Source organism: Gigantopelta aegis, chromosome 12 (genome assembly GCF_016097555.1).
Source record: "Gigantopelta aegis isolate Gae_Host chromosome 12, Gae_host_genome, whole genome shotgun sequence".
Lineage (NCBI taxonomy): Eukaryota > Metazoa > Mollusca > Gastropoda > Neomphalida > Peltospiridae > Gigantopelta > Gigantopelta aegis.
The window spans coordinates 12,359,497-12,385,871 of NC_054710.1; the positions used below are offsets into that span (position 1 = coordinate 12,359,497).

The following is a 26,375-nucleotide window of genomic DNA, read 5'->3' on the forward strand; positions in this document are numbered from 1 at the left end:
TGCTATATAATCATTTATCACCCACCTGGTGAACGTATAGCGGTGTCGTACAAATACGGTACGCACCACGAGGGTTGTACCGGATGTACGTCTTTTCATTGGTTGACAATGAAGCAAGGCTATTATGATTGGTTGGACAGTAAGACTACCGGGACTTTTTTTTTCATTCATGAAAAATTACGTTGGAACACATTTCCCAGCCTTCGCAAAAGCGTCAAAAACTTGACTAAATTTATCAGAAGAAATGTTCAGAGTTATAAAAACTGACTTTTGTATTTACACACATATCATCGTTTGAATTATATGTTAATTAATTAAATACTTCTAGTTAATATTCGTATTGTCGTCCGTTCAAACATGTGTTGACCTAGATTAAAGTGGTACCAAATGTTCCGCCCCAAGTCACTTTTCCCCAGAACAGTTCGCCCCCAATTTGTTTTGTTCGCCCCACGTGTAATACCCGTCTTCCCCAATACTTATTTGCCCTCATGATGCGTCACTGAATACTGGGAGTTCAACGTCTGGTCAATGCAATTAAATTGTTCTAAATCATAATACACAATTTGCGAGTCCACATTGAAGTAGATATTGTTGAAGAATGAATTAAGACGTAATCCAGTGTTCTAAAATAAAATAAGTCTGTGCTTTTATTTCCTTTCATGAACCGCCCAAATCGTCAGGGGTAAAACAAAAATAACAACCACAAACCCTTCCACCACAAAGAACAAACAAAGAAACAAAAAAACTAAAATCACGTACACATAAACTACACATGCCTACCAAATTTTAAAATACATGTAATTTAAAACATATTTCATAACCATCACGCACACCATTTGTGCCATTTTTTTCTGTAATAAAAATATACATGTATATATGTAAAACTGGGACGACCAGACAGGTAGCGAACTGGTTTGGGGACGAAATATGGAATAATAAAAAAAACCGGAAGTAGAACAAACTATTTCGTTAAGCGGCGACCTTTGGGACATACCGTAGTGCACAGTCTTGTGATATTATTCCGCCACAGTGTAAAATGTTTACATATTCGAAATGCAGGAATTTCTATTTTTTATGACAAATATTCAATTGTTTGAAGGTAGGTAATAAATAAAATACCACACTCGTTTTCGCTAGACATCATTTTTACGAAACTCGTGAACTTCCCAAGGTATCTGACCTCACTTTCGTTCGGTCAGATACCTTGGGAAGTTCACTCGTTTCGTAAAAATGATATCTAGCGAAAACTCGTATAGTATTCTATATGTCTTTATCTTTAAGCTCAGGTGAATATATTTAAAATTCACGCAACGATCTTTACGTAGGATTTTATTATTTGTATCAAACCTTTTTTTCGTAACAGGGTTTGATAGTTGGTCAACATCGTAATAACAATTGGTGAATAAGTAATTAAAGATAATGAACCAACATTATACAAAACGTTTTCTTTGAATTTTGTCTTGGGGGAGATTTTGTTTTATACTGTATCTTTGAATGATCCAGATTCCAATGGCCCAAGGTGTATGAATGCATGCATGCATATTCTTACAAATCCGTCCTGTATCCGGAATTGATACCAAATATCGGGAATTAAAACAAAAATCATTCATTTTTCTTTTTAAAGCAACCGTTTCCTACTAGATTCTACATTCCAGAAATTAAATATTTTGTATCTCTCATTTTAACGGAAACTCAGTATTGTCTACAGAGTAATGTATCGTTACTAAGGTATATGCTAGAGGAACTCGCATTTTGGCTTAGAAAACTTTCAAAGGTACTTTCACTGATCCCATAGCTAGTGGATTTTATAAAAAAAATTCTAGAAACCCTGTCTAAACAAGAAAATGTATTTAGTATGGAATAGTAGTCGCCAACAAGGCTCTGTTATCGCAAACATTTTACAATGGCTGCAAACTCAGGACAGTCCCTTTAAACGTTCATGTAGGCTGGGGAGGACTATAAAACAAAAACATAATTAGAAGGTACAAACTAAATCTTGCCAATTTGTTAACTTTTAAACAGTACACGGTTGAATTCCACACGCCTGCCATCTGAAGTTCGAATCTACTTTACTCTTCTGTCCAATGAAACTGAAATTATTTACAAAATAACAAGTACGCTATAGTCCCGTGCAACAGGAAACGCCCCTTTTCATGCTATTATTGTTTACAAATTATTTAATTCTGAGCCGAACTGAAATTATACTTTCATAGAATGATGGAACGGACTATAGAAAGAACTATAAAACAAAAACATGTATCGAGGATGCAAAATAAGTCTTGACGATTTGATAAGTTTAAACTGTACACAGCTGAATTCCACATTCTTGCCATCTTGTTTTTGGATCGACCGTGTAGCACCAAGGTGACCCGTTATTGTCGGCATTACGACAGAAGTTTTCCGCCGCGGCAATCGAGTCCTCTGGGAACAAGTACGTGAAGATTTTATCGTGCTTATGAGGCGTCTGCGCATCCCATCTCTGGCACGTGATCCCATTCTCTGTTGTTACTTTCCTCCCGGTGTACCGCGGTCTGCGGTTCACGTAGCGGTAGCATTCCGGTTCCGGTGCAGATTTACATTTGTCTACAAGATAAAAAAACAACAATTACAACAACAACAAAAAAAGAAGTAAAATGATTGGTGTCCAGCATGTGGCCGGAGCGCCATCATGTCTGTTCAAGAACTGATATGGTCCCTCTAAAAACCGATAAATTTGAAGTCTTACTATTCACACTTAGAGGTGTAAATTATTAATCTATCATCCAAGTTGTAACAAAGCAGGCACAGTTAAAGCGTGTTTTGTTTAACGACACTAATAGAGTACACTGATTAATTAATCATCGGTTATCGAATATCAAATATAATTTTGGTACTTATGACTCGTGGTCTTCAGAGGGACACACCGCTGTATTTCTCCATTAGCAGCATTAAATAATATCGACACGATACCGAAAAACACTGGTATTAACGTAATATATATACTTGTATAGACAGCTGTTATGTGATTGTGACAAAATGTTGTAGGAAAGGCTTGTGGATTTTAAGACATGTGATCCCAATTGAGAATTTATGAATGAAGTGGACGCACAAACACACACACACACACACACACACACACACACACACGCATATATATATATATATATATATATATATATATATATAGAGAGAGAGAGAGAGAGAGAGAGAGAGAGAGAGAGAGAGAGAGAGAGAGAGAGAGAGAGGAAATTTGTTTTGTTTAATGACACCACTAAAGCACATTGATTTATTAATGATCGCTATTGGATGTCCAACATTTGGTAATTTTAACATATAGTCTAAGAGAGCAAACTCGCTACATTGATTTTGTGCATTAGTTCAAGGGGACTGGTATATTAAAGGTCGTGGTATGTGATATCCTGTCTGTCGTATGGTGCATATAAAAGATCCCTTTCTGCTAATGGAAACATGCAGCGGGATTCCTTTCTAAGTCTATATATTAAAATTACTAAATGTTTGACATCCAAATAGCCGACGATTAATCAATCAATGTGCTCTAGTCGTGTCGTTAAACAAAAGAAACACACACACTCTCACAATAGAACAGTGTCAAATAGGTAAGTAAATGCGAACCCACTTACAGTCAGCTGATTAAAACCATCCGTCTGTGTCGAATTCTTCGGACACGCGGACCCATTGGATTATTTCTCGTTCCAGCCAGTGCTCCACAACTGGTGTAACAAAGGTCGTGGTATGTACTATCTTGTTTGTGGGATGGTGCATATAAAAGATCCCTTGCTGCTAATCGAAAAAAGTAACCCGTGAAGTGGCGACAGCGGGCTTCCTTTCAATATCTGTGTGGTCATTAACCATATGTCTGACGCCATATAACCGAAAATAAAATGTTTTGAGTACGTCGTAATCGTAATCAAACTACAACAAATCAAAGATATACAACAAAGAAAGAAAACAAAAAAGAAAAAGAAAACAGGAAAGAAAAACTTTAACTTTAATTTTAAAGAAAAAAACCTAATATAAATTTACCTTCAGTTTCATACTTCAGATAATAGTGTTGTTCAGGAAGTGGACTGGTGACCTTCGATTTTGGACGGTAGAATGCGCATGTGCCATGACGGCTGTCGAAAAGGAAAGACAAGCAAACGAATTCCTCTGCGCAGTCCTGCGCGCATTTGTGGAATTTAGTTATGTTGACGCTGTACAGGTCCAGTTCATTAGCTTTAAATTCCTCAAAACACGGAATATACGAGAATGGTACAATTTTGGTGCAAACCTGATTGGTGTGCGTTTTCATAAAGAAGGAAAACACGAGTACAATTATAATTACAATATTGCGATATGATCCTAAAAGATAAGGCCGAACTGCCTTCATGTCTGTCCAAGAACAGATATGGTCCCTCTAAAAACCGATATATTTGAAGTCTTACTATTCACACTAAGAGGTGTAAATTATTAATCTATCGTCCATGTTGAAACAAAGCAGGCATAGTTAAAGCGTGTTTTGTTTAACAACACTAATAGACTACACTGATGAATTAATCATCGGTTATCGAATATCAAATATAATTTTGGTACTTATGACACGTGGTCTTCAGAGGGACACCCGCTGTATTTCTCCATTAGCAGCATTAAATGATCTTTGATATTGTATTACAATTAGGATTGTAAATTATTAACATACAGTCGGACTTGTTATAAGAGGACATAATTAAAGAGAATAATACATGAGTGGCCGTTAGGCACCATTTATCTCACAACGAGTTGTTATGAAATGTATCTACGTAGTTTGGTACGTTTTTAAACAACGAGTTGTGAGATAAATGGTATCTAACGGACATGAATATATATATTTTTTTTCTTACATATCCTCAAAAACCAGGTTTTAAGCAAATTTTAACATCTTTTTCGACTAAACGTTATTTACACCCTTTGCACTTGTAGCTAAACCGGCCTCTGTGACGTAGTGGTTAGGCCATCGGTTTACAGGCTGGTAGGTACTGGGTTCAGATTCCAGTCGAGGCATGGGATTTTTAATCCAGATATACTCCAAACTCTGAGTGAGTGCTCCGCAAGGCTCAATGAGTAGGTGTAAACCACTTGCACTTACCAATAATCCATAACTGGTTCAACAAAGGCCATGGTTTGTGTTATCCTGCCTGTGGGAAGTGCAGATAAAAGATCCCTTGCTGCTATTCGGAAAGAGTAGCCCATGTAGTGGCGACAGCGGGTTTCCGCTCAAAATCTGTGTGGTCCTTAAACATATGTCTGACGCCATATAACCGTAAATAAAATGTGTTGAGTGCGTCGTTAAATAAAACATTTTTTCTTTCTTTCTTGTAGCTAACTTACACGTCACAGGCACATGATTGTCAGCTTAACTATACGTCACAATGTAATCGATTTCCATCGTGTAGATTTTCATTGGATGCATGGCAGTGGTGACTTGGTCATCACCTAGGAGCAGCCAGTCGTATGTCTTGAAATTGTTAACACACGTAGATGTGTTAACAACTATGTGTTATCAAAAAAAATAACGCATGGTGTTTTCACCAACGGGTGTGTAAGAAATTATCGTATAACAATCAGTTTGATGCCGAGAACATTTCAGATATATTCCTTTAGTAAAAGTTTAAAATTTGTTTTCTTTAACGGCACCACTGGAGCACATTGATTAATTAACCATTGGATTTGAAACACGTAGTCATCAGAGGAAACCCGCTACATTTAGAACGAGAAAAAAAAATCCAATTACCTGAATGGATCCACCGAGGTGGTTCGATCCTGCGACGCACGTAAGCATCTCAGGTGAGCATTCAACCGACTGAGCTAAATCCAGCCTCCACATTCAGTAAACAAATAAGTGCATGTTATCTACATGTATTATTACCGGCCTCGGTAGCGTAGTGGCTAAGCCATCGGACTACAGGCTGGTAGGTACAGGGTTCGCAGCCCGCTACCGGCTCCAACCCAGAGCGAGTTCTTAAGGGCTCAGTGGGTAGGTGTAAGGCCACTACACACTCTTCTCTCTCACTAACCACTAACCAAGTAACAACTAACCCACTGTCCTGGACAGACAGCTCAGATAGCTGAGGTGTGTGCCCAGGACAGCGTGCTTGAACCTTAATTGGATATAAGCACGAAAATAGGTTGAAATGAATGAATGAATACATGTATTTAGGATACCACATCAGACGAAGTAGGGGTGCTCTTTTTAAAGGAAGGATCCAAAGAAGGAAACCAGGGGGACCTGACCCACCCTAAAAATTGAAGTGCCCCATCTTTAACACTGTATTTACAATTTTCATTTAGCTGACCTTTTCAGGGAGTTGGTTCATATGTTCTCCAGGGGTTAAAACTGGCTGAAATTCTAAATCTGGCACGTTTGAACCGAGCTTTTCAAGAAAGCGAGATCGTTAGTGAGATTCGAGGGCAGGCTTCCCGGAAAATTGTTAAATAAAAATGCTCAGAGACTGAGTTTTAGGGAAAATTTAAATTAGTGTTGTATTTTGTGGATGATAAACTTTAAACGGGCGGAGAAAGGGCCACGTGACCATTATAATAGCGCTATGGATCCGCCAATGAAACTGTCTTATTTAAAGTCAAAAGGTGTTTTGATTAATGGCACCACTAGAGGACATTGATCGGCTAATGGATATCAAACATTTGGTAATATAGATGTATAGTCATAGAGAGAAAACCCGCTACATTTTTTTCCGTTAGTAGCAAGGGATATTTTATTATACATCATTCCACATACAGGATAGCACATACCACGGCCTTTGATATACCAGTTGTGGCTTGGACGAGAAAAAGCCCGACCGCGTATCAAGCAAGCTCTTTACTACTATGTTCAGCCAGCGTCTTATTTAAGATTACAAATGCGTTTTTGTTTACATTGGTTTGTTCACTTCCTGTTGAATGGACCGGCCTCGGTGGCGTCGTGGCAGGCCATCGGTCTACAGGCTGGTAGGTACTGGGTTCGGATCCCAGTCGAGGCATGGGATTTTTAATCGAGATACCGACTCCAAACCCTGAGTGAGTGCTCCGCAAGGCTCAATGGGTAGGTGTAAACCACTTGCACCGACCAGTGATCCATAACTGGTTCAACAAAGGCCATGGTTTGTGCTATCCTGCCTGTGGGAAGCGCAAATAAAAGATCCCTTGCTGCCTGTCGTAAAAAGAGTAGCCTATGTGGCGACAGCGGGTTTCCTCTAAAAACAGTGTCAGAATGACCATATGTTTGACGTCCAATAGTCAAATAGATAAAAAAATCAATGTGCTCTAGCGGCGTCGTTAAATAAAAACAAACTTTACTTTACTTTTCCTGTTGAATGGGCATCCACTCAGTCCCGACATCTCTACTGTGTATCAGTTAAAAAATTATGACTCTAGAATGCATCCAATTGCTTGACATTTGTAGATTCACCTACGACGAAAATACATCGCATGAAGTGGGGATTAAATAATTAAATGGGAAAAAAAACCCGTTTTAAAGACTGTGTATGTGGCAACCTGTAATCAGCGGCCACTTTTCCTTCACCTTTATTTGACCGCTTAAGACTGGTTTAACTATGTGTGTGTGTGTGTGTGTATATATATATATGTATATATATATATATATATATATATATATATATATATATATATATATATATATATATATATGTATATATATATATATATATATATATATATATATATATATATATATATATATATATATGTGTGTGTGTGTGTGTGTGTGTGTGTGTGTGTGTGTGTGTGTGTGTGTGTGCCTGCCAACTTTCCTACGCCCGTAATATGTCACAATTATCAAATGTTTGACATCCAATAGCCGATGATTCTAGTGTTCTAGTGGTGTCGTTAAACAAAACACACTTTTACGTTTTGTCTGTAGCTGAGGACTGGGAATGTATGTGTTTATATTAAGGAAAATCCTGTATCAACACATCCGCACATAATATATCACCATTGTGAAGCAAAGGTTCAAGTCTCGCCAACCTTGACATTACGAGTTTGATTTGAAGTAATAAAAAATAAATTTAAAAAAAGAAGAAAAAAATACCAGAGATTAAACAAATGGCCACCCCTGTTTCTTCAGGCCAGGTACAGCCCTTGTTTTGTTTATAATTCCTTTAGTGTTTAGTGTTTATATAAACAATGCAGACTGTAGCCTATTTTGTTCAAAAAATGTCGCTTGTCTTTTTTGTACTTTCCGGCTGGTTTGATACGTTTCGTATTAAACTATTATTCGAAGAGCGTGAAGGCAAAAATCAATACAAAATATTTAGAAATATATATTTATCAATGCAGTGCATAAATATTCAAACAAAATAGTTCACCCGGTACGGAACAACGATAATAAAATGGTGTGATATCAAATTGACGTTTTTGTTAAACGAGGCGGTAAATTGATAATGAAACGGGACCGGTGACAAACGCGTCAAATTACTGATTTGCCTTGTTATCGTGGATCAAAATGATGTCGTAAAAGTTGATAAGCGGTTTCATTAGAATTGCATATCGGCGTCTCCCCGTGGATAAATAATAATAATAATTTAAAATTAAAATACAACACAAATCCTTAGGTGCACAGAGTTTAATGCCACCAGTGTGTGTGTGTGTGTGTGTGTGTGTGTATGTGACTGTGTGTGTGTGTATGTGTATGTGTGTGTGTGTGTATCTGTGTGTGTGTATGTGTATATATCTGTGTGTGTGTGTGTGTGTGTGTGTGTGTATATATATATTTGAAAGTTGTCCAGCGTTCGGAAAAAAAACACGTTATGCGCTAGTTTATTTCTATGTAAGGATATCCGACAACGTTCTCATTCAAAACGTCACATATTCATACATCATTTGAATATCGATCGATATATTGTATTGTTTGAGATTATATGACAGAGAGATTATTACCTTTGTGTTTTTCGGTACCGTCAATACCGTATTAGGAATAAACAAAATGTATAATACAATTTCTATTCATATTCATAACATATGATATTGATGATACCGAAACACACTCTGGTGTTAAAACTTTGTAAAAACCAGATATTTCAAATGAAGTTGTATGTGTCTCATATAAATGATAGTGAAAAGAAAATACAATAAATAAAATAAAATAAGATAAATAAACAATTTTTGTTTAACTTCGTAAATACCAGATATTTCAAATGAAGTTGTATGTGTCTTATATAAGTGATAGTGAAAAGTAAATAAATAAATAAATAACTTGTAGACAGGCATGTAGCATTGATTATAGTCCGGTTCAATTGTTTTTAGCAAATTTTACGTTTAATTCCTATTCAATCCTTGTTTTCTTTACATTTGCATGAAAACAAACCCAAAACCCCGACAGTTTTTTTTTATACAATTCATCATCTAAAATGCACCAAGTTGACTTATTTCCATTTTTCAAAAATCTCAGTATATTTTGAATGCAGTTTCGTTCTCCTATAAATAACTACGGCTATTTGCATAACAAAAGCACCGCTCTATAGTGTCCTAGCGGAATATATTGATAATTGTAGTATGACCTACAACATAAGTCAATAAACAATTCAGGCGCGGATTCAGGCGGAGATGCCAGGTGACATGCCCCCCGCTATTTTTGTCAAACAATATATATATATATATATATAATTAATATATATATATATATTAATAGGACTATAGTAGTTATATGACTGTCTTTTTTAATGAAACGATAAGGGGGAAAAAGAGCTGTGATAAAGGTCTATGAGAGATAGGGATTTTGTTGTTTTTTAGGGGGAAGAGGAGGCAGATTTTTAAACTAAATTTTAAATACTGATACATGTGGAGAATTCAACATCACTAGAAATCCGTAGATGTAGCTTATGTAGTTTCAAAAGTCAGTTAAAAATTATCTTTAATTTCAACACTCGGTTGAAAATTATCTTTAGTTTCAACACTCGGTTGAAAATTATCTTTAGTTTCATCACTCGGTTGGAAATTATCTTTAGTTTCATCACTCGGTTGGAAATTATCTTTAGTTTCAACACTCGGTTGGAAATTATCCTTAGTTTCAACAGTGTTGAACAATATTTTTAGTTTCAACATTTAGTTCGCAATTAACTAGTTCAACACTCTATTGATAATTAACTGTAGTTTCGACACTCAGTTCATAATTAGCTTTAGTTTCAACATTCAGTTCATAATTAGTTAAATTTGTAGCACCCAGTTCTTAAGTAACTATAGTTTCATCACTCAGTTCATAATTAGATATAATTTCAACATTCAGGTTGATAATTAGTTACATTTGTAGCACTCAGTTCATAATTAACTGTAGTTTCAACATTCTGTTCATAATGAGCTATATTTAAACATCAATTTGATAATTAGTTACAGTTGCAGAACCCAGTTCACAATTGGCTGTAGTGTCAACGTTCAGTTCATAATTAAATATAATTTCAACATATATATATATATATATATATATATATATATATATATATATATATATATATATATATATATATATATATATATATATATATGTGAGCTTGAAAGATGTCCACTTATTATCGATGTGAAAACTAGAATGACTAGATATACAGGGCCGTAGCTAGGATGTTTTGTTTGGGGGGGGGGGGGGGGGCAACTGAGTAGTTAATAGTCTAAAACTCCTTAAACAGTTAAGAAGAGAATTTTCTTTAAGTTTCTATAATGCTTGCCCCCCCCCCCCCCCCCCCCCGCTAGCTACGGCCCTGATATAGGTGTAATGTTGTGTAATAAATAGTAATAATGTGATTAAACTATCTTGACCGTTGTGTATAAATGGTTTAACTTCTATTTTTAAAGGGTCATTCCTGAGTTTGCTGCATTGTAAGATGTTTCCGACAAATAAAATATTTCTACGATTAAACTTACATATTAAATATATTTTCTTGTTTAGAATATCAATGTCTGTATATTCAATGTGTTTCTGGTCGTCTTAATATTTGTAAGAAGCCCAAACTGGATTTTGTCTTCAAATAAATTCGTACGTACGAAAAAATATGTTTTAGGAAATAAAATTAAAATTAGCCTAGTACAAATATTACAACGATCAAAAACACGTTTAATATACAGCCACTAATATTCTAAACAAGAAAATATATTTAATATGTAAGTTTAATCGTAAAAATACTTTATTAGTCGATAACATCGTAAAACATTGCAGCAAACTCAGGAATGTCACTTTAATCTAACTGGATTTTAGCTTTACACGGGTATCTCAAAATCATGTTAACCATGACAATTTGAGCAATTGTATTCCAGGGAGACTGAAGGACCACTATTTGCAAAGGTACTGTAAAGTGGAAATTGAAATGGTTTATTTAACCACGCACTCAACACATTTTATTTACGGTTATATGGCTTCGGAAGGTACTGTAAAGGTGCTGCTTGCTGTTTGGCACCTCATTTATTACTTATAAATGAAGACACTATATCTACTTTTATATTATGTCGTACTTGAAAGCTAGGAGAATATTCCTGGAAGTGATAATCAATATTTTTATTATATAACATTTAGTGAAATATCTTAAAATATCAGTGAAATAAAAGTGATATCAGTAACTCGGTGACGATAACACATTTTAGAGTGTAATTTTCACTATTTCGCACTAAAATGTGTTATCGTCACTGTAAGAAAGCCGGAACCATTTCGCTGCTGCCAGTTTGAAAATAAAGGTAAATTACCAAAAGTTATATAATAAATAGAAAATGAAATGTCATGTTTTTTGTCAAATATGATTTATATTTCATCTCACGAAGCTTACAATTATATCACATTAGTCGCGCAAGCGCAGCTCGTGAGATATGATTGCAAACTTCACCCGATGAGGTATAAATCATATTTGATTGATTGATTGATTTCAACTTATTTTCGTGCTTATATCCAATTAAGGTTCAAGCACGCTGTCCTGCGTACACACCTCAGTTAAATGGGATGTCTGTCCAGGACAGTGGGTTAGTTGTTAGTTGGTTAGTGGTTAGTGAGAGTGAAGAGGGTGTGGTGGCCTTACACATACCCATTGAGTCCTTAAGAACTCGCTCTGGGTTGGAACCGGTACCGGGCTGCGAACCCTGTACCTACCAGCCTGTAGTCGGATGGCTTAACCACAACACCACAGAGACCACAAAACATGGAATATCCTCTATTTATGTCATGACGATGGCGCCAAAAAATATATATCCCAAGATATTATTTTTTGCAAGTCCAAACATCGTGAGCTCTTTTGCATATTGTATGCTAAATAAGATCTATAAATATCTGAACTATGTTTTAAAAACATTATTAATTTATTGCCTATGGAGTTGTTATTTGTATTGCACATGCAATAGCAGTTATTTGCCCATGTTTCATTTTATGTGATCTGAATTCAAACAGTGGGCAAGACATAGCCCAGTGGTAAAGCGCTCGCTTGATGCGCGGTCGGTTTGAGATCGATCCCCGTCGGTGGGCCCATTGGGCTATTTCTCGCTCCAGACAGTGCACCACGACTGGTACATCAAAGGCGGTGGCATGTGCTATCCTGTCTATGGGATGGTGCATATACAAGATCCCTTGATGGTAATCGAAAAGAGTAGCCCAAGAATTTGCGACAGCGGGTTTGCTCCCTCAATATCTGTGTGGTCCTTAATCATGTGTCCGACGCTATATAACTGTAAATAAAATGTGTTAAGTGCGTCGTTAAATAAGCCATTTCCTTCCTTCCTAAGTTCAAACACATTATAATTAACTGTAGTTATGTTACCTAAAAGGAAGGGGGAAATTAAGGCATTTGGCCTGGTATGCATAGTCACATTATTGCTTAATATCAATAAGTATAATCGCGTAGTTAATTAATAAAACGGTTAAATGTGACGGCTATCATATATAACGGGCGCAGAAATTTTGTATCATCCCAGTGAATACGCCCTCTGTCGAGCTGGTGGTTACGTAATACCTAACGTGTCACGTCAGGAATTAGTCTTCGAATTGTAGAAACAAAACATACATGATTTTTGCGGATGCATCGCAATGTTCTGTAATAAGATCCATCCCAGTAAGCCAGCAACAAGTATATATTATTTTTCAATACAAAATTAACCACCATTGTCAAAGTGTTGAAATAACTGTATTATGTTTTGTACATAAATTAACACACGTACTGAAATAATAATCGGAGTGTTTTCTTTGTTAATTGGTCTTTTCTTTCCGTGGCCTGTACCTGTGGTTCTTGATTGGCAGGTGTATATTTAGACGTTCCCCAGACACTGTGTCTAGACACACTAAAACGACGTACCTCTTTTGTTAAAGGAAACATGTCACGTAAACCATATTTGGCACCAACCATGTACAATTAATTATAAATTGAATCACCTAAAAAAAAAAATTATAAAAAATTAATTACTTAAAATATCTCCATAAAAGAACCCCAGATACGAGCTCTTAGCGGAAATTGCCGATCTTTAATGAGCAGGGCAATCACGAGGTCCGTGACGTCAGAGACGCGTCGCTTGATCTGAAGCCTTACACTTAAAAGCATTAGTCCGTACCACTCATAAAGAATCTAAGACTTGCACAGCTTACCAAAACAATGAGTGTTCGTTCGCAAAACGTTTTGCCGTATCAATATGAGCTGTTAGTAAATGAAGAAAGACACACATTTACTTACAACAGTGATACTGATGAAAAAAAACGGATAGCGAGTCGGAGGGTGGAGAAACTGGTGGTGCCAGACCAGACCGGTCGACCAATTTACAGCCCGGAGCCCGAAAGTAACCCGGAGACAAAACCAAAACTCGGATGCTAATGCCGAGGTGTATACTGTTCATATTTAGCATAAAGATACACCTCGATATGATGTATTTAAATATGTAAAAAATATAAATGTAGGACAAACATTTTTTGGTGGGTTTTTTTTTTTAAGAAAATATCGCATTTTTTATGTTCGGGCTGTACATAATGAAATCTGTATGCACAGTGTAAACAAACGCTCTAATTTACGACAAGGCGCTTCACTTTCATTAACCTGGCTTGTAAAACAACATAAATGACTTGAGAGTATAATCAACTTTTAAACTAAATATATTTCTATTTGCATCAATAGAACGAAATGGGGTTATAGTATTTTTCTCTCATAAAAAAGTAGCATATTATTAGGCCTATTGGTAGGGTGCGTTAGAGTAAAAACGACCACTCACGATACCCAAGTGATAATTTTCTTTTCTTTGGTACTACGTAATTGGTCAGTTTTGTAATTTTAGATGGGAAAGTCTACTTAATCAAGGGTTTTACAGCATTATTTACAGTAATGAAGCAGGGCGGCTGATAATGTCCATAACAGTGTACTATAGTCGCGATAGGTTACGCCACAATACCCTGTGATCTTAAAAAAACTGGCACGTATTTTGTACGTATGTCTAGACCGTGGTAATCACTTACCTGGTCGATACCCTGCAATATACACCTGCCAATCAGGAATCACATGTGCAGGCCACGGAAAGAAAGGACCAATTAACTAAAACAAACACTCCGATTCTCAAGTCAGCCCGTGGATGAAACATAATAGTTATTTCGACACCGACAGTAGTGGTTTATTTTGTATTGAACTTCGTGTTGCTTTGGGGCTTCGGGCGATGAGGAACGTTTTTGTGACGTATTCCGCCCGAAGATTAAAAACATTATTTAAAATTATTATTGTTTTCTACACGTTTTTTAAAAACATATTTAAATACATCGTACTGAGATGTATCCTCATGCCAAATCCCATGTTTGTATATGCCATATTTAATTACTTGTTGACGTTTCCTTCTTCGGACGGTGAATACAGATTTTGTTATGTAGGCCTACAGCCCTAACATGAAAAATCTTCTTTTTTTGGCAAAAAAATAAATAAATAAAACATTCTACATTTTTGTTTTAACATATATAAATACATCATGCTGAGGTGTATCTTTGTGCCAAATATGTACAATGTACACCTCGGCATTCGCAACCGAGTACTGTTTTTGTCTCCGGGTAACGTTCGGGCTCCGGGCTGTAAATAGGCTGACACCAAAGTACTATGCGGTGTTGGTGTCCAATCTTTTCTTTTGCGATAAAATACACGCGTCTTTCTTCGGATACAATCCTTTGGAAAACCATAAAAAGACAATCCCGATCGTTTAAACTGTTTATTTTTACACCCAAAGGCCGCGCAGTACGGCACTGTTGGACTGAAAAGATCGTAAGCCCCTTACTCCATATATAAACAGTTAACAACAATGGAAGAGTACAGCGGCTCTGACGTCACTTCCCTTTTTTTCCGAACGCTCACGAAGAAATATGCATAAATCGTACTTTGATACTGATTAGCGTAATTTCTTCATTTTAAGTTAACTACACGTATTTTATTGTTATAAAGTTATTTGTATATTATTTTTATATCATTTTTCTTTTAAAATGAGCTATAATATGGTCTCGTGTCATGTTTCCTTTAAGATCACAGGGTATTGTGTGATAACCGCGCGGACACCCCTCAAATCGTAATGAACATTACCAGCCGTCCTGCTTTATTACTGTAAGTAATTCTGTAAAACCCTTGATTAAGTAGACTTTCCCATCTAAAATCACAAAACTGACCAATTACGTAGTCCCAAAGAAAAGAAAATCGTCACTTGGGTATCGTGAGAGGTAGTTTTTGCTCGAACGTAGCATACCAATAGGCCTAATAATATGCATTTTTTCTTTTGGTTTTTTAAAAGAGAAAAATACTATAACTCCATTTCGTTCTATTGATGCAAATTGAAATATATGTAGTTGAATAGTTTATTATACTATCAAGTCATTTATGTTGTTTTACAAGTCAGGTTTATGAAAGCGAAGCGCCTTGTCGTAAATTAGAGCGTTTGTTGACACCGTACCTAGAGGAGTTGGACGGAGCTTACGTCACTTCGCCCCAAGCGGACGTCACAAAAGCGAAACAAAATGGCTGCCCCAAGTTAGCAGGAATAATCATGGCTTTTTATTAACTCTAAAATTACGCGTTTTTCCATACGTGTTGGTGGTCCGGGTATGCATCTGTCCAACACATAAGGCTCTTGTTTGAGTTGACCCTCCCTTTAATGAATTCGAAAGGTGTCATATTAAATATTACTTTTTCCGACCGCGAAAGCCAGAATGTTTATGTTTAATTCCTACATTACGTTTTCGCAAACAATAAGTCCTAGACTTTTTAAACCTATATTATCTATTAATGTTCATCCCAATGCATGTTTAAAATGCTTATAATTTTAATTTTGTTTTAAAGGCATACTGTCACGGATTTAAGGACCTTATTTCTCTAAAAACGGATAATAAATAAAAATTACATTAATTGTTGGAAACCAAATATAGCTATCGCATCACCTTAACTGAACCATGATGGTGTGAAATCCATGTCAACCCTCTCGGCAATTTTAGTTTTTGAATTATGGACCATTGCCATAATTCAATTATTTTTACAAAATATCATTAATAAATGGAGTATAGTGGTTATGAAGATGGTTGAATAAAGTACATTTAGGGACAAATCAAATAATTTTTGTTCAGGTAATACTTTGTTAGACCATTAAATAGGTTAGTGGTCTGTGACAGTATACCTTTAAATGTAAACAGACAGACCCTATTTTTAAAATTTTTAAATACTAAGAAATATTGGTCACCTAGAACTTAGCTTCAACCCGTTAAAATGGATATACTAAGTTTGGTTAATTTACAAACCTGTAACAAATTTGGATACAACAGAGTGAAACAAGAGTCTGTTACGTTGAAATACCATTAAACATTGACAAAAACGCGACTCCATAGCCGTTACTTCTCAGACGCACTTGCGTTTTTAAAAATATGGAAAAGGCATTTTGTGGTATTAGAAACACCAGGATGACCAGAAACACTTCGGTTGTACGGAAATGGATAATCTAAACAATAAAATATAAGTAATATTTGATTTCCGTTATCATAAACGGCTCTAATAGTGAAAAATATGTCTTAGTGTTAGGGTCTGTCCCTGTAAACTTGATTTGTAGTGGCATCTATTAATGTCCATCACAATGCATGTTTAAAACGCTTAAAACTTTAATTTTGTTTTAAATTTAAATAATAAAAAAAAAAACCTAGATTAATCTTGAATGTTCATCATATATTATTTTAGCCTTTACATCGATCATTTTCGAGTTGATTGATTAAAAGAAATTCAGATATTAATCACTAATACACACACTACAGAACGAAACCCGACAGCACCCACATTGAGCTATGCTTCGGAAAACTCCGGACAGCAGAATTCTAAGTTCGCCGACCTATATCGTGACGATGAGTCACATGATCGCCCACTCAGCCATTTCGTCTTCCAGGGGCCGTCTCAAAACGACAAGTGCCCGACAATCACCAAAAAAAGTTTGTTTTGTGTAACGACACCACTACAGCACGTTGATTCATTAATCATCGGCTATTGGATGTCAAATATTTGGTAATTTTATCACGGTGTTAGAGAGGAAACCATTAGCCAACTCTTTCATGTTGTAACGTTGCTTGGTATGAGACTGCTCCTGTAACTGTTGCACAAGGCGGAATCGCCCAGTGGGCGATCACGTGATCTACGTCACGAAATAGGTCACCGAGCTTTGTAATTCTTGCGACGGAGTGTCACGAAGCGTAGCTGAATGTGGGTGCTGTCGGATTTCTTTCTGCAGTATGTGTATTAGTGATTAATATGTGGATTTTTTTAAATCAGTTAACTCAAAAATGATCGATGTAAAGGTATTTGACGTCAAACATAGGATTGTTGTGGTATTAGAGGGGAAATCTTTGCCAACTGTTTGGTTGTCGGGAATTGCCAAACAATACATAGCTTGCACCGACCAGTGATTCATAACTAGTTCAACAAAGGCCATGGTTTGTGCTATCCTGCCTGTGGAAAACGCAAATAAAAGATCCCTTGCTGCTAATCGGAAAGAGTAGCCCATGTAGTGGTGACAGCGGGTTTCCTCTCAAAATCTCTGTGGTCCTTAACCATATGTCTGACGCCATATAACCATAAATAAAATATGTTGAGTGTGTCGTTAAATAAAACATTTCTTTCTTTCTTTCATCAGAGAAAACTCGCTACATCTTTCTATTAGTAGCAAGGGATCCTTTATATGAATTTTTCCACAGACAGGATTTTTTTTTTTTTATGAATTCTGGTTTTACTGTTCTATTTATAATTCTGAAAAACAAAACCGTTATCCATGATCAAGACCGTATCTCTGCACAATTCAGAGTCGAATGGACATCTAACAAAACAGTGGTTGATTCCACAAAGCTCCATCTAGAGCCTCGTCTGTAGGAGGACATCCACTCCCGAGGAGATTCTTTACTGCATAATCCATCCTACCTGCACCACTCAAAACCGGACATCCACTCCCTAAGGAGATCCTTTCCTAGATCATCCATCCTTCCTGCGCCGCTCAAAAGAGGACTCCCAACTCCCGAGTCGATCCTTTACTGGATAATCCATCCTACCTGTACCACTCAAAACAGGGCTGCCACTCCCGAGGAGATCCTTTACTGGACAGTCCATCCTACCTGCACCACTCAAAACAAGACATCCACTCCTCGAGGAGATCCTTTCCTAGATTTGCGCCGCTCAAAAGAGGACTGCCACTCCCGAGGCGATCCTTTCCTGGATAATCCATCCTAACTGCGCCGCTCAAAAGAGGACTGCCACTCCCGAGGAGATTATTTCCTGGATAATCCATCCTTCCTGCGCCCTCAATAGAGGTCACTCTCGAGGAGATCCTTTCATGGATAAGCTATCCTTCCTGCGCCGCTCAAAAGAGGACTGCCACTCCCGAGGAGATTCTTTCCTGGATACTTCATCCTAACTGCGCTGCTCAAAAGAGGACTGGCACTCCCGAGGAGATCCTTTATTAGACAGTCCATCCTTCCGGCACCGCTCAAAAGAGGACTGCCACTCCCAGACCAGTTTGCTAAATCAAAACTAGTACATGACATAACTCGTTGGAATAAATATTATAGCTGTAATCACATTAACTGTAGTTTTAATACTCCTTCGATAATTGGGGTGGGACGTAGCCCAGTGGTAAAGCGTTCACTTGATAATTAGCAGTTTATTTAGTTTATTCATGTCTGTGTGCAAGTCATTGGCCCATGTGCAACAATATTACACAATAACATCAATAAGAACTAAAAGGAAGGAAGGAAATGGAAATGAGCATCACTCAACACATTTTATTTACGGTTATATGGCGTCGGACATATGGTTAAGGACCACACTTACATTGAGAGAGAAACCCGCTGTCGCCACTTCATGGGCTACTCTTTTCGATTAGCAGCAAGGGATCTTTTATATGCACCATCCCATAGACAGAATAGCACATACCACGGCTTTTGATGTACCAGTCGTGGCGCACTGGCTGGAGCGAGAAATATTCCAATGGGCCCTCTGACGGGGATCGATCGCAAACCGCAAAAAGAAGAAGTAATAATTTAATGTATGCATAACGACTGGTAAGTAGCGCATCTATATTTAAGTTCTAATTTGACATATTTTATACAATTTTAAGTTAAATTACATCTTGTAGGTCTACATTATCCCTATACGCGTGAAATAATAATACGGTAGTAGTAATGGTAATTGTAATGATGGTAGTGGTGATAATAATAATAATAATAATAATAATAATAATAATAATAATAATAATATAAATGTACTATTTTCTATTTCGAACTTTATTCTTTAAATTAATTTACTCTTTCTTTCCTTTGATCCTTCTTTCTTTCCTTCCTTCACTTTAGTTCTATTATTTCTAGATTCTCTGTTAACCCCCTAAAAATACAACCTATGTTCACAGCCCAGGGCCCCAACCCTGGCACTGCTATATTTGTTTTCTGAGGTTAATAAACTTTATTAATAAAACAAAGAAACAAAATGTGTGTATCGTTCAAATTCAGTATATAACTGAATTTTACAATATTTGGACATTATTTGGGGAATTTTTTTTTTTAAAAACGAGCATAACCTGCACATTAATAACAATAATTTATTGTCAAAAACGAAAACAAACAAACAAACAATAACAGCAGCAGCAGCAACAACAACAACAACAACAACAAAACAAGCAAAAAAATCCGTATTTGACAATGCAAAACGTTAGTTTTGAAAGTGTTAACAAAATTTACAAAATAACAAACAACGAAAGTGAATATAAAATGTTACTAATATTAATAAATAAAGATAAAGTGCAAATCATCTTCAATACAGCTGTTGTTTCACATTTGATATACTTTGTTTTCTAAAACAGATGAATATATATATATATATATATATATATATATATATATATATATATATATATATATATATATATATATATATATACATATACGTATACGTATACGTATACATATATATACATATACATATGTATACATATACATACATATACATATACATATACATATATAGATAGATAGATAGATAGATAGATAGATAGATAGATAGATATAAATATGCACACATCACGACAACAAAATTTATTTCATTCATAAATTCTCAATTGGGATAACATGTCCTAAAATCTACATATAATCAGTAAGCGTTTCTACAATTTAACAGCTGTCTAAACCAATTCAATTTGAACTACATAACCAACTTGCCTAAGTCATTCTGTTTTGTCCTTTCTTCTTTTTCATTCATATAGTGTAGAATCATTTGCCATAACATGACTGTAAGGTAGTGATATTATTGTTTGTATATAACCAATACAAATTTACAAACATAATACTTTCAAGAATTGTTCCCATCCCCCTGCAAATCCTTACTCTTCTGCACCACGTAACAACCTAGTATATATAGCATAGCTTACACAATGTTGACCGAATGGAGGATAGGTCGAACTACCCGATGGGTCGAACACTTTCTTAAGCCCAGACGGGATTCAAATATATATATATATATATATATATATATATATATATATATATATATATATATATATATATATGATTATGTGATAAATATATGCTATAGGTTCTCTTGGACCAAATTCCCATTGCCGATAATGTTAACTTGTCTTACTGATATAAGTGCACTGTATCAACATTCAACACACCCAGGCTGTACGCTATTAAAAACAAATGCGGCACCTCTAGTGTTTACTGCATGATAACAAATAAATTTACTATATCAATTTGTTGGTAATATATAATAGTATTTCCACAAATAATCACTGTGAAATATTACTACCAACCAAAGCTGCGGTTGTTTTAATTCTGTAAATATTTGACGGTACACGTCGAACTTCCACTCAGAATTCTTTGATATCGTACAATGCAACCTACAGTCAACCGCTGTTACATTAACAGTTTTCTAAACTATGGAGGTTGAGTTTAACTACTCTAGGCGGAGTCTCACGGCTGGAGCCGGGGTCTCACTACTGCAGGAGGCGTCTCACTGCTGGAGGTGGAGTCTCATTGCTGGAGGAGGCGTCTCATTGCTGGAGGCGAAGTCTGACTGCTGTAGGTGGAGTCTCACTCATGGAGGTGGGAGTCTCATTTCTGGAGGAGGAGTCTCTCGGCAGGAGGTGAAGTCTCATTGCTGGAGGCGGAGTCTCAATGCTAGAGGCGGAATCTCATTGCTGGAGGCGAAAGTGCTGCTGGAGGTGGAGTCTCTTTGCTGGAGGTGGAGACTCTTTGCCGGGGGTGGAGTCTCTTTGCTGGGGATGGAGTTCCATTGCTAGGCCAGATCTCATTCTACGGACTGAAAAGGTGCTTGCCAATGCTGCTGCTGCTGCTGATGCTATTGTAGTTTTTGGTATCGTCGAAGGTGCCGTCTTCACCGTAGTTTTCGTCACCAGTTGCTGCACGAAATGACACCAGTTCTCGAACAGGAAGAGGGTGAAGTGGCCGCCACGCCCGTTCTTCCCACCAGCCAATGCGTATGCATCCTGCCCTTCCCCTGTAAATACAATTTAATTATACAGGGGAACTCCTCTAAACCGGACACCCTACGGACCAAGTTTAAAAAGTCCGGTTTTAAGAGGTATCCGGTTTAGAGAGGTTCTCTTCTGTACATATATTTAAAAAGAGGCCGCGAAAAACGTCCTGTTTTGAGGGAATTCCAGTTTACAGAGGGTCCGATTTTGAGAGGTTTCACTGTACATCGTGAATGACATGAATACAACCGGCCTCGGTGGTGTAGTGGTTAAGCCATCGGACTTAAGTCTGGTATACGTAGGTACTGGGTTCATATCCCGGTACCGGCTCCCACCCAGAGCGAGGTTAACTCAATGGCAAGGCGTAAGGCCATTAAATCGACTTCGTTTTCACTAACAACTAACCAATAACCCATTGTCCTGGACAAGACAGCCCAGATAGCTGAAGTGTATGCCCAGGACAGCGTGCTTGAACTTTAAGTGCGACCTCGCTATTCGCCTAGACAGAGACAATTCTCACGTACGCACTAATTTAACATGCGTGCACAGTACCTTGGGTAATATAATATTAAAGGGATGCTTAACCAAGGCTTTTGGACTGGTATGCATATTCAACGATATAAAATGCACATTACTGCTTAATATCAACAAGTATAATCGTATATTTAATTAATAAAACGGTTAAATGTGACGGCTGTTATATATAACGGGCGCAGCCATTTTGTACCATCCCAGTAAATACGCCCTCTGGCGAGCCGGTTGTTACGTAATACTTAACGTGTCACGTCAGGAATTAGTCTTAGTCTTAACTGAAGAAACAAAACGTACCTGATTTTTGCGGATGCATCGCAATGTTCTGTAATAATATCCATCCCATTAAGCCAGCAATAAGTATATATTATTTTCCAATACAAAATAAATCACCATTGTCAAAGTGTTGAAATAACTGTATTGTGTTTTTGTGTATTGTGGGTTAGATGGCATACTTAATTCATATATTAAAAGTACTACAGATTTTTTTTTTTTTTTGGCTTGTTTAATGTTATTTTTGAAACGGGCAATATACCTGAAACATGGTTATTAAGCATGGTCAAACCTATTTATAAAAAAGGTGATGTAATGATGCCTGAATCCTATAGGCCAATCACAGTGTTAAGTTGTTTAGGAAAAACATTTACCTCAATAATAAATGATAGAATAAATAATTGAGGAAAAAAGCAACTTATTATCAGAATCACAGTCAGGATTTCGTCATGGATATTCAACTATAGATTATATACACACACACACGAAAATAAGTTGAAATGAAATTTAGATTTTTTTTCAGCCGGACCCCTCCCCCACCTCTCTCTCTCTCTCTCTCTCTCTCTCTCTCTCTCTCTCTCTCTCTCTCTCTCTCTCTCTCTCTCTCTCTCTCTCTCTCTCTCTCTCTCTCTCTCTCTCCGTGCTTATAGCCAAATAAGGTTCAATTAAGCTGTCCTGGGCACTCACCTCAACTATCTGAGCTGTCTGTCCAGGATAGTGGGTTAGTGGTTAGTGAGAGAGAAGAGATTGTAGCGGCCTTACACCTGCCCATTGAGTCGTTAAAAACTCGCTCTGGGTGGGAGCCGATACCAGGCTGCAAACCCTGTAACTATCAGCCTTTTGTTCAATGGCTTAACCACGACACCACCGAAGCCAGTGGACCGCACTATATGAGCCTTTAATAGGCCAGGGGCATACCATTCTGCCTTTACTTCACCTTAATGTCGACAAGTCCTCGGTCTCGCATCACGAATCCGCCAAGAACATCTAAACCCTTTTTCGTTGTCTCCGATATCTGAATACGTCCAGCTGCAAGGTAAACATAAACTGTCTGAATACACCTAGCTGCAAGGTAAACATAAACTGTCTGAATACACCTAGCTTCAAGTTAAACATAAACTGTCTGAATACACCTAGCTACACTGTAAACATAAAATACGTGAATACGTCCAGCTTCAAGGTAAACATAAAATATCTGAATACGTCCAGTTACAAGGTAAACATAAAATGTCTGAATACGTCCAGCTACACGGTAAACATAAAATATCTGAATAGATACAGCTACAAGGTAAACATAAAATATCTGAATACGTCCAACAACAAGGTAAACATAAATGTTCTGAATACGTCCTGCTGCAAGGTAAACATAAACTATTTGAATACGTCGTGCTGAAAAGTAAACATAAACTATCTTAATACGTCCAGCTGCAAGGTAAACATTAAATATCTGAATACGTCCAGCTACAAGGTAAACATAAACAATCTGAATACGTCCTGCTGCAAGGTAAACATTAAATATCTGAATACGTCCAGCTGCAAGGTAAACATAAACTATCTGAATACGTCGTGCTGAAAAGTAAACATAAACTATCTGAATACGTCCAGCTACAAGGTAAACATAAAATATCTGAATACGTCCAGCTACAAGGTAAACATAAAATGTCTGAATACGTCCAGCTACAAGGTAAATATAAAATATCTGAATACGTCCAGCTACAAGGTAAACATAAAATGTCTGAATACGTCCAGCTACAAGGTAAATATAAAATATCTGAATACGTCCAGCTACAAGGTAAACATAAAATGTCTGAATACGTCCAGCTACAAGGTAAATATAAAATATCTGAATACGTCCAGCTACAAGGTAAACATAAAATGTCTGAATACGTCCAGCTACAAGGTAAATATAAAATGTCTGAATAGATACAGCTACAAGGTAAACATAAAATGTCTGAATACGTCCAGCTACAAGGTAAATATAAAATGTCTGAATAGATACAGCTACAAGGTAAACATAAAATGTCTGAATACGTCCAGCTACAAGGTAAACATAAAATGTCTGAATACGTCCAGCTACAAGGTAAACATAAAATGTCTGAATACGTCCAGCTACAAGGTAAATATAAAATATCTGAATACGTCCAGCTACAAGGTAAACATAAAATGTCTGAATACGTCCAGCTACAAGGTAAACATAAAATATCTGAATACGTCCAGCTACAAGGTAAACATAAAATGTCTGAATACGTCCAGCTACAAAACATAAAATATCTGAATACGTCCAGCTACAAGGTAAACATAAAATGTCTGAATACGTCCAGCTACAAGGTAAACATAAAATGTCTGAATACGTCCAGCTACAAGGTAAACATAAAATGTCTGAATACGTCCAGCTACAAGGTAAACATAAAATATCTGAATACGTCCAGCTACAAGGTAAACATAAAATATCTGAATACGTCCAGCTACAAGGTAAATATAAAATGTCTGAATACGTCCAGCTACAAGGTAAACATAAAATATCTGAATACGTCCAGCTACAAGGTAAACATAAAATGTCTGAATACGTCCAGCTACAAGGTAAATATAAAATATCTGAATACGTCCAGCTACAAGGTAAACATAAAATGTCTGAATACGTCCAGCTACAAGGTAAATATAAAATATCTGAAATAAAAACAGGTCCAAATTTTCCATATTACCGATAAAAGGCAGGTAATTGGCGAATCACTCATTTGTTTGTAACCAGCCTAGGTGGCACAGTGGTTAAGCCATCGGACTACATGATGGTAGGTACAGGGTTCGCAGCTTGGTACTGACTCCAACCCAGAGCGAGTAGTTAAGGGCTCAATGGGTAGGTGTCAGGCTCTTACTAACCACTAACCAACTAACAACTAACCCACTGTCCTGTACATCCAGCCCGGATAGCTGAGGTGTGTGCCAAGGACAGCGTGCTTGAACCTTAATTGGATTATAAGCACGAAGATAAGTTGAAATAAAAACAAATCGTAAAAATTAAAGTTTGTTTGGCATGAAAAGAATATATGGGGAGTGATTGATTGCTTTCCTAATTTATTATATAACATTTAGTGAAATATCTTAAAATATCAGTGAAATAAAAGTGTTATCAGTCACTCAGTGACGATAACACATTTTAGAGTGAAAATTTCACTATTTCACTCTAAAATGTGTTATCGTCACTGTAGAAAGTGTTATCTTCACTGTAAGAAAGCCGGAACTATTTTGCTGCTGGCATTTTAAAAATAAAGGTACGTTGCCAGAAGTTATATAATATATAGAAAATTTAATGTTTTTGGTCAAATATGATTTATATCTCATCTCGTGAAGTTTGCAATCATATCATACTCATCGCGCAAGCGCGACTCGTGAGGTATGATTGCAAACTTCACTATCCTCTAATATCCTCTGTTTAGATCATGGGGAGCCATTTAAGACATGACAATACCAATACCATAGAAATTGATATGCTAATGGGAGCTAAAGATTACTCCCCCTGAACTATTTCTGAAGTGATGGGAAGCGAGAGCAATAGCTCCCCTTAAACGGCTAGGTCTGGTTTAACGACACAACTAGAGCACCTTGATTAATTAATCATCCGCTAATGCCTG

General features: G+C 36.7%; 2 protein-coding genes across 2 annotated transcripts in view; both read right to left on the reverse strand.

Annotated features, from left to right (window-relative positions):
* Nucleotides 1-2,296: 2,296 nt before the first annotated feature.
* LOC121385828 (plasminogen-like) lies at nt 2,297-18,744 on the reverse strand. Its single transcript, XM_041516617.1, has 3 exons — nt 18,572-18,744; nt 4,024-4,115; nt 2,297-2,583 (listed from the first exon to the last, which is right to left on the reverse strand). The coding sequence occupies exons 1-3, from the start codon at nt 18,742-18,744 to the stop codon at nt 2,297-2,299; spliced, it is 552 nt and encodes a 183-aa protein (XP_041372551.1).
* A 2,750-nt stretch (nt 18,745-21,494) lies between these two features.
* The window catches only part of LOC121385829, a 41,998-nt gene continuing 37,117 nt past the window's right edge, over nt 21,495-26,375 (reverse strand). Inside the window, exons 5-6 of the mRNA XM_041516618.1 lie at nt 23,684-23,775; nt 21,495-21,965 (exon numbers count right to left, since the gene is read on the reverse strand). Coding sequence (XP_041372552.1) covers nt 21,858-21,965; nt 23,684-23,775 — 200 coding nt within the window. The 3' untranslated portion in view covers nt 21,495-21,857. The remainder of the gene's footprint in view (nt 21,966-23,683; nt 23,776-26,375) is intronic.

Bases quoted from the DNA above. Each gene is read 5' to 3' on its own strand.
- LOC121385828 (XM_041516617.1), bottom strand. From the start codon at position 18,744: ATGGATTATCCAGGAAATAATCTCCTCGGGAGTGGCAGTCCTCTTTTG. The intron at 4,116-18,571 runs GTAGGATGGACT...CCTTTTCGACAG, and splicing joins TCTTGTTTTGAGTGGTGCAG to CCGTCATGGCACATGCGCAT. The intron at 2,584-4,023 runs GTAAATTTATAT...TTTATCTTGTAG, and splicing joins TCTGAAGTATGAAACTGAAG to ACAAATGTAAATCTGCACCG.